At 38.4% G+C, this 9,193-nt stretch overlaps 2 protein-coding genes across 2 annotated transcripts in view; both read left to right on the top strand.

Moving 5' to 3' along the window:
- STRAP (serine/threonine kinase receptor associated protein) overlaps positions 1 to 6,444 on the top strand; it is a 14,996-nt gene extending 8,552 nt beyond the window's left edge. The window contains exons 3-11 of the mRNA XM_008644014.2: positions 526 to 661; positions 1,406 to 1,487; positions 1,748 to 1,820; positions 2,472 to 2,568; positions 3,504 to 3,641; positions 4,007 to 4,143; positions 4,781 to 4,930; positions 5,479 to 5,544; positions 5,877 to 6,444. Of these exons, the coding sequence (XP_008642236.1) occupies positions 537 to 661; positions 1,406 to 1,487; positions 1,748 to 1,820; positions 2,472 to 2,568; positions 3,504 to 3,641; positions 4,007 to 4,143; positions 4,781 to 4,930; positions 5,479 to 5,544; positions 5,877 to 5,944 (936 nt within the window). The 5' untranslated portion in view covers positions 526 to 536 and the 3' untranslated portion in view covers positions 5,945 to 6,444. The remainder of the gene's footprint in view (positions 1 to 525; positions 662 to 1,405; positions 1,488 to 1,747; positions 1,821 to 2,471; positions 2,569 to 3,503; positions 3,642 to 4,006; positions 4,144 to 4,780; positions 4,931 to 5,478; positions 5,545 to 5,876) is intronic.
- A 2,672-nt stretch (positions 6,445 to 9,116) lies between these two features.
- The window catches only part of DERA (deoxyribose-phosphate aldolase), a 49,054-nt gene continuing 48,977 nt past the window's right edge, over positions 9,117 to 9,193 (top strand). Inside the window, exon 1 of the mRNA XM_017726276.1 lies at positions 9,117 to 9,150. Coding sequence (XP_017581765.1) covers positions 9,132 to 9,150 — 19 coding nt within the window. The 5' untranslated portion in view covers positions 9,117 to 9,131. The remainder of the gene's footprint in view (positions 9,151 to 9,193) is intronic.

Consider the following 9,193-nt stretch of genomic DNA (forward strand, 5'->3'; position numbering starts at 1 on the left):
GTTCAGCTCTAAATCTTGTGTGAGCAACTCTTTGATAGCCTTCTAGAAAAAACTAATGCTAGGAAAGGCTTTCTATTACTGCTTCATTTTTATATTGCTGTATTTTTTAATCATATCTCATTACAAACATGAGACTTGTTTGTATATACTGATGGCCTCATAATATTGTTCCAAAGTAAAAACAAAAAGCAAACCAAATCTGTCCTGCCTGAAGAAAACTTTAATAAAAATAAAACCTAAATGAAATGTTCCTTTCTACCTTCCTTCTATCTTAACACAAAGCTAAAGACTTTTGCCAGAAAAAAATTATCTCATTTGCAGTAGTATTTGAATATCAGTATCGTGCAGATGCATGCAGGAAGTATAGCTGCACATCTAAGCTCTCCAGTTAAACCCTTCTGCACAGAATGGCTTTGTAAAGTATGGGGCGTCTCCACATGCTGGTGCAAGAGAATATTTTTTGTTTTAAAAAACTGCTTCCTTCTTTTATCGCGTTATGTGAATATTGGTTTTGTTTCTGTGAAGATGGCAAGCCTATGCTGCGCCAGGGAGACACGGGAGACTGGATTGGCACATTTCTGGGTCATAAAGGTGCTGTTTGGGGTGCCACCCTTAACACGGATGCCACTAAAGCAGCTACAGCAGCAGCAGATTTTACAGCGTAAGTGATGAAACTGTCTTCATGGTCTGTATTTTGATTTTAGTCTGTGGTGCTCTCTGGTGACAACATAGCTGTACTAAATTACTGATTAAGTTGTTTCTCTTTAGTAATTGCTAGCTTATTTTTGGGTAGCCAAATTAAAACCTAGACTTTTACCTTCTTGAAAGCAGCTACAGTTGATTCCATCATGATGAACAACTGTGATTGCTTCCTGATGTGCCTAATTACCATATTGGTTTGCTGGAATAACTTTCCTATGCAGCTCTAATCTCTGGCACTGTAATTACAGCAGAGTTGAAAGAGTGATTTTTATTTTTCTTCCAGTAGTTAGCCTCTTTTTATTATGAGAAACTTCTAGTGAATTAGTTCTTTGATGTTTTTTGTTGTTTGCTTTTGCTGTTTGCAGTATGAATGAATATTTTGCAAGCTGAATCTTGTTAGTAGAGGGCAAATTCTATTAATGAAGTTGCAGAAAAGAGCCACCTTTGTCTTAAAATTGTTAACTAGTTTGCGTGGTCCTGAAGAAGAGCGTGAAGGAAAGAGGTGGAATAGTCAAAAAAAAGCTCTAGTAAAAACATATAAAGTATTCTTATTTACTAACTGGGTTACAACTTATAAGAATTGTAGCACTTATGATAAAATGTTGTGATGGCATCAGGAAAGACTGCTTACAAATTCATCTGACTGTCCAGGTTGATTTGTCCTGGTGCCTCTAAAATATGAATGTTTCCTCTTGCTGTTTAGCAAAGTGTGGGATGCTGTGTCAGGCGATGAACTGATCACATTGGCTCACAAACACATTGTCAAAAGTGTGGATTTTACACAGGTATGAGAAACCTTTATACCTTATTCACCAGGGAAATAAGCTCTTGAGTAAGTTTTGCTTTTAGTTACTTTTTTGCTTTTTTATGTGTATATCTAATAAGGCAAATAATCTAAAATACCACTGCTCGGTTTTAAGATTGTAGGGTAAATGTAGCAAGTGTGTTAGAGGCTGTCTGAGAGAAAAAGCTGTGATTTTTAACTCTCAGACAAAGGCTGTATTTTTGATCCAAAATAGAGTTGACTCTCTAACTTCTGTTTCAGGATAGCAATTATCTGTTAACAGGTGGACAAGATAAGCTCTTGCGTATCTATGACTTGAGCAAGCCAGAAGCAGGTGAGTCTGCTTTTAAAACTGATTCTTGGGGATTTTTTTTAAGTTAAACAGAAATTCTGAAATTAAGGGGCTACTTTCTGTTATGAATCACAAAAAACAAAGTTGAGGATTCTTTTACAAATGCAGTGTCTATAGCCTTTTGGTATATAAGGGTCACAGAATTGCTTGGGTTGGAGAGGCCCTTAAAGATCATGTGTGGACTGCTAGACCAGGCTGATTAAAGCCCCATCCAGCCTGGTCTTGAACACTTCCAGGAATGGGACATTGGAGAGAGTAGAGCATGTTTCAGTTCAGTGCAGACTCACTAGAAATTGGTCTAATTAATTAAAATTTAGTCATCTGAAAGAAAAAAAGACTCCACATATTTAAGTGTGTTTAAATTCATGGTTGAATTATACTGGTGGTTGAGAGGAAGCTAGAGAACATCATTGATGTTCACCTAGTGAAGTTGCTGAAAGCTAGGCAATCAGATACCCAGTTTACATTTATCCTGTTCCTGGAATAAGATCTACAAATAAAGTCATAAGTGCTTGAAGTAATTCTACAGTCTCTAGTAGGTGGAAATCCATGTAGCTTAAGGAAGCCCCCAAACTACTGCATGACATTGTTTCATTGTATGCCATGTATTAAAATATTTGGCTTTATTTTAAGAACCTGACGTTGTCAGTGGACATACTTCTGGCATTAAAAAGGCCTTATGGAGCAGTGATGACAAACAGATTCTTTCAGCTGATGATAAAACTGTCCGGTAAGAAAAAGTAACTTTCAGCTTGCTTTATTGTCATCCCCTTGTGTGAGGATACAGTTATGTTATTTTGGTAAAGAATATAAGTAACACAAGTTATCTGATCCTAGATTATGTAGCTGCATGCCTGATACAGCTCTGATCTGCTGTCAGAGATCATTTTGCTAACAGTCCTAATTTACCCCATAAACACGTGCATAAACATCATAGATGTGTTCTCCCTGGTAAGAACAGGTGGTCTTTGAGAACTGCATAGAATAAATTCATGCCTTTTGTAATCCTAAAGAAGATGGATTTATAGATGAGGTCTCTTGCATACACACTGTCCTGAGCTCTATTGCTGCTTTGTCTTCTTCAGTTTCCTAGTGTTCAAGATAGGCAGGAGCCTAGTCCTGTTTGTTTTCCTCCAAATTGTAGGAATAGAGATGCAGCAGTCAGCTAATGAATAAAGAATCCTACTTGTCATAGCAGAACAATTTAATTTCTGTTTAGATACCCCTTGCACTGCTAGATAGAAAACTGTATTATCTTCAAGGAACTGTAAAGTGGGATTAGTACGTCTTTGTCTTTTGAGGCAAAAAGGAAGAGTGGACTCTTCAAGCCTTGCTTCTAGAAAGATCTATTACTTAGGAGACTTAAACCAAGATTTTTAATCTCCAAGAGAATCACTGAGTAGTTAAATGGTGTGTATATACCATTTAATATTGTGCCATTAAGCTGCAAAGGTAGAAGTATTTTAAAAAAAGGAATGTCTTAAGCTTGGCCTAGGTGAGAATGCAGATAAAGCCACTGAATATCTGAAGTACCTGTAGAATCAAACGATGATCCTTGATGGGTGCCTTTTTTAATCCAGGTCTTGCCATGGATGTGAGGTGGAAATTGTTTGATTTGCAGAAGTAGTCTGAGAGGTTTTTTTTCCCTTTTTGTTTCCTTTTAAGCCTCTGGGACCGGAGTACCATGACTGAAGTGAAGTCACTAAATGTGGCAATGTCAGTGAGCAGCATGGAGTATGTTCCAGAAGGACAGATACTGGTGATAACCTATGGGAAGACTATTGCTTTTCATAGTGCAGAAACGTGAGTCCACAACTTGAACTTTCACAGGTTGAGTCATGGGCTTCTTGTGGGTGAAAACTGGCTGTACAAGGCCAGAATCCCCAAGCTGTCAAAACCAGCATCTCTGTGATGTCTTAAGAAAACAAGTTACACGCTTAACATATTCCAGAAAGGAGTTCTGTATGTTTGAACTTCTGTTTTGCTTACTCTAAACTCATTTCTAACTTGACAAGCATGATTTGCAAGTATTAAAACTTGTTTCAGAAACTCTGTGGGGTTGTATTCTATTTCTGTTAAAAACAGTCCAGATTAGTAGAATCACAGTTTCTTTGCTCTCAGGATTTTTTTTTTAATATGAACTTTATTAACAAACTTTTCTCTCTCAGTCTAGAGCAGATTAAATCATTTGAAGCGCCTGCTACAATCAATTCTGCATCACTTCACCCTGCGAAAGAATGTTTGGTTGCAGGTGGTGAAGATTTTAAACTCTATAAATATGACTATAATTCAGGAGAAGAATTAGGTATGTTTGTCTCCTATAATCATAAGGGAGTTCTGAAATAGGTATTAATAACCAATAAATGAAACTGTTGTACTCATAGGGTTTTAGCATAGCGTGCTGTGCAAGAGGATGATGAAAAGGTATATTATCAGTTAAACATTTTTTGCTCTCTCAGCATACCTAATATTATTCTAGAACTAATTAAAATGTCCAACAGTTCTGCACCTATTCAAAAAAAATTCTCATTCAGTATTGCTGTAATAGCTGTATGTTAACTTAAGTGTCATACTATTCATTAGATATGTCAGTTACAAGATTTTATGAAAAATGTGTTGGCCAAATTCATTTCAAAAAAGGCATATTTCTAAGTTTTTCTTACTGATCCAGTCCTCCTTTAAAATGGTTTGTTTGTGGAAGGAGTGGTTGAAGGAACAGAGTGGTGTAGTCCATGCTGCTGGCTTGCTTTGTAGTTTTGTCTAGAATAACTAAGCACTCTTTTTCTTGCAGTTCCTGGAACATTAGTATCTTGCCTAAAGTAGACATTGCTGACATACCAATTAATGGAACTCTGTTTTGTATCAGAAACTGATTGGTTTGTACTTAAATTTCAGTTGTTGGCTGAAATTTGAAATTGACGGTCTTGCCATGTTCCCTTCAGAATCTTACAAAGGGCACTTTGGTCCCATTCACTGCGTGAGATTTAGCCCTGATGGAGAGTTATATGCAAGTGGCTCTGAGGATGGTACACTAAGGCTGTGGCAGACAACAGTAGGGAAAACCTATGGCCTTTGGAAGTGTGTAGTTCCTGGTAAGTGTGTGCTTGGTCCTGGTGAAAGTTGGCTACTCCATGTGCACTTTTGAAGTAATATCTATCATTAGTGGTAAACATTGAGTTTCATACAGTAACTCCTGTCTTCTGAGGGTTTCTGATCTACTTGTATCTGTTAGATTTAAGGATGTATTTTTGTAGCTGTCACGTAAGCAATTAACACCATACCCATAAGCTTTTTGAATAGTGACACTTGGTGAATATTTAAGCCAAGAGTCTGATGTACTTTTACGTTGAAGAGTGAGAAATATGCAATACCATTTTTATAATTCTGAAAGAGAGAATCTCTAGGAAGAAGTGTGGATGGTAGTTTTATTTTCTGTTGTACTTTGGCTGTTTCAGCTTGGGGAGAGGGAAGCAGTAACAGGGTCAATGTTGATTAATAGAATTGCTTGCTCAGGTGTTTCTCCTCAACACTGAATTACGTGGAAATTCCTTTTTTTTTTTTTTTTTTTTTTTTTTTTAACTAAGGTGGGTGGGTGGAACTGAAGGTATTGACTGTTTGTTTTTCTCCTCTTTCTCTACAGAAGAGGAGAATGCAGAAGCAGCAAAAGCAAGGACTACCCTTCCAGGAACTGCAGAGGAGGAAATAGGTAATGAACTGAACTGTCAGCTTCAACTGCCTAAGTGTTAAAACATCAGTCAAGATGACAGTATTCCTTAGCATGGAAGAAGTAGTTTCCCTCAAGTGCTTTCTGGTATTTTTCACTCTTTTCAAAAGATCATTGAATGCATTTGCCTGACATTGATCATGTGCTAAGTGTCAGGCTGGTGACTGGAGCTGTGCAGGCAGAACAGATGGGGTAGAATAGCTGGATCAGGTTGAATGGGAAAACAAACGGAACTGGTCTCTTTAAGCAATCCCTGCAACATCTGTTTGGTTTATAGATCTAAAGTGAAGTTAAATAACATCCTTTTTATTTAGTTGCAGAAGAGATTGCCTCTGAAAACTCAGATACAGTGTACAGCTCAACTCCTGAAGTGAAAGCCTGATTACTGCAGCTGTTACATGACACATGGACATGCGAGACTAAATCAAGTGAGCAGTGACAGACAGCAGCCTTCCAGAGTGCGCTCTCTCCGTGGGGCAAAGATGGGCAGTAATTGATGAGAATGCAGTGGAACTGGCTAGGTGTTGTCTGTAAGAGAACTGAGCATCCAAATAAAAACCCAAAAGACAAGTAGTAGAGTTTTGCTGGCTTTTTGGCATAACTGCCTACTGTCTTTTCAAAGAAGTGTGCAAGCCAAGATCCAGTCTCTCCAATCTCAATTAGACTCATTGTAGTGTGTTTTCATTATTACGAAGAAGAGATGATACAATGGCTTTTACCATTTTTTTTTTCTTGAAAGTTGGAAAAATTGGCTCTAGTTGAAAAGAAGGGATTATGTACTTAAAAGTATTTGGTTCGGGTTTTGTTTCATTGTATGCTGCTTCTGAATGTTTAACTGTTTTCAGTTGTCTAAATAAAATGCCTCTCCAAACTCGTACATTACTTTTGAGCGTTGGGTTCATGAAATGGAAAAACAACCACATTAATCACGTAATCCTTGGCATCTTGGGTTTGTACTATACAGAGAGAAAGCAAAAGAATGTTTTAGTGTTGGTACAGAGGGTGGCAAGTTCTTTGATCTGTAAGCTTTGTATCTTTTTTATTCTTTAAAGTTTGAATGTAAACATGAGTCCCTAAAAAGAAAAACAGTGACAATTCCTAAATTAAATGTGCTGCCTGAAGTATTTGGTTGTACATGAAAATATCAGAGGCTGGCTGCAAATCTGTGTAAAGCTTGGGTTTAGTCCTCCAGACTGGATAAAAAAGTTACTCTTTCAAAGTTACAAATCATATTTTCTTCATTAAAGAAAATAATTGCCATTCTTCCACTTGTCATTTCCTTTAATGTTATGCTGAAAGCTTTACATAATGCATTCTGTGTGGAAAGAAGTTAGGTATATTTATTCACACACCTTTTTCTTTTTTCATATTCATACTTGTCCTTGCTGTCCTGTTTTCACAGACTATACCTGCTTGCAATTACCAATGTGAATTTTATTCTTAAAAACAAGCAGCTCTCATTTACAGCTAAATGGTTCAGTCTTGCTAATTCCACTAAGGCTTATGAGGGTTCCATATCTAGTACTTCAGCATAAAAGCTTAATTTTACAAATTGAAGGATGCATTTAAGGCTAGGAACTTGGAACACCTTGCTCCATGGTGAAACTTCTTGCATGCTGTGGGTTTTAGTCCGTATTTGCAGTAGGCTCTATAGCATTTCATACAGAGGTCTGGAATAGAATCTCAGAAATCATTTAGCTGCGGAAAAAACCCTTTAACATCAAGTTCAGCTGTTCAACTGTTAACCCAGTGTTCCCAAGTTCACCAGAAAACCATGTCCCACATTCTGCATTTACAGCTTGCTCCAGCATGCATAAAAATGAAACAGAGGTAACAGTCATAAAAACCCATTACTTAGTAACAGCTACTAAAGTACTGGAAGAAATGAAAAAAACCCCAACAAAACTAAAGTACTGCTATGAAATGTTTGAAAAATCACCAGCGCACATATCAGCAAAAGCCAGATTTAATATTAAGCAACAGGACACCAAAGTTCATTGGCAAGATTCGCTCTACTCCTTAGAGGGCAGTTAAGGCACACCAAGGAAAAACAAGCAACAACACAACCAAACAAAATCCAGGCAATCAAACCAGAAATGAACTGAGAACCGTCTAGAGGGATGTGCGTGTGTGTTTAGGTGTGCGTGACAAAAGGATAGCGAGGGCAAGGATGAAAAGGAATAAGGCCTAAAAGCTTAACAGCACTCAAACTTAACAGTAATGTTAACTTCTACCTTAAACCTTTAACAGGAACAACACTTACACCTAACTTAACTTGTAACTTTACTGTAACAATTTAGCAGAGAAATAACACTTAACAGCATTTAACCTAACCTATGACTTAACCTTACTTACAAGCCTAACTTATTTCGATATGGAAGGTACTTAAACATCTAAGAAAGCAGTATTTCTCCCAGATTTGCTATAGCATATCTGCACATGCAAACACACACACATAAACAGGCTGTGTAAGTTACCTGTGAAAAATTCCCCTCGGAGGTCGGTGAAATACTCCCTCTGCAGGCCTTTGCATCTCCCCAATGGGCAAAGTTGAGGGTATTGACCAAGCACTTGCTGTTCCTCCAACCAAACATGAGAGCTCTCTGGCTCTGAGAGGCCCCACTCGCAGGAAGGTTGCTGGTCACAGCCAGTGGGCCGGTCCAGGAGAGCTCAAAGGGTCTAGTTTTGGACTGCTCTTTTTAGGATTGCAGGAGAGTGGGTTTTGGTCAAAACTGTTTCATTCCAGACACAGTTTGGGTTGGCACTTTGTTTGAAAATGTGGGAACAGGGATGTTACACCATTCAGGCAAGAAAAATAATTTCCAAGGCTAAATTTCCTAAAGAAAACAGGAGCTTGCTGGACAGCAGTGGTTCCTAGGAGTGGACAGTGATTCTGATGAGCTCAAGAGGAGCTGATCCCAGGTGCTGTTTGTCAAGGCAGAGGCATCACAAGAATTTCTTAGATGACAGTGTGGCCTGGAAAAGGGGGAGGATGCACCACCACAAGTACACGAAAGCTTGTAATTTTTGGACTGCTTTGACGTGTCCTAAAGTACACAGTGCAAATGGTATACACTTCTAGAGTGACTGCTGTCTTTCAAACCACTGCTTGTCAAAGCACACATGCAGTTTTGGTATGGGAAAAGCAAAAAGAGAAGTGTCCCTAGGTTTCAGAGCTATGACCCCTTCCCGCTTTACCCGATGCTGTTGTGAGTTTGGGGTTTCTTTGTTAGCCCTAAGCAAATAGGACTAAAGTTGGAAAATATTTTTTCAATCTAAACATGAATATTAAGAATGTACAATGTATTTTTCACGAGACTTTGTGGTTTTTTTTCCAAATCTGGAAAAAAAGTAAAGGCCATGAAGTTTTCGGTGGCTTTGTTACCAGAATTTAACTTTGCAGGTATCACTAGAAGTTTTACAGGCTGGTCGGTTTATTGACCCCGTGTGTACGTGTGGCACTAGTTCCTCCTTGAAGAGTCAACACGAAGACACTGGGCAGTGCCTTGACTCATCACCACCCGAACGGCAGGCTCAGCGTTACGCATCGCCAAAGGAACCCAATATCCATGTACCTCCAAAGGAAAAGTAAGGAAAGCTGCGGCGGGAGACCGAGCTCTCGCCCTGGGGA

This window comes from Corvus brachyrhynchos, unplaced genomic scaffold (genome assembly GCF_000691975.1).
Source record: "Corvus brachyrhynchos isolate BGI_N302 unplaced genomic scaffold, ASM69197v1 scaffold191, whole genome shotgun sequence".
In the NCBI taxonomy this organism is placed as follows: Eukaryota; Metazoa; Chordata; class Aves; order Passeriformes; family Corvidae; genus Corvus; species Corvus brachyrhynchos.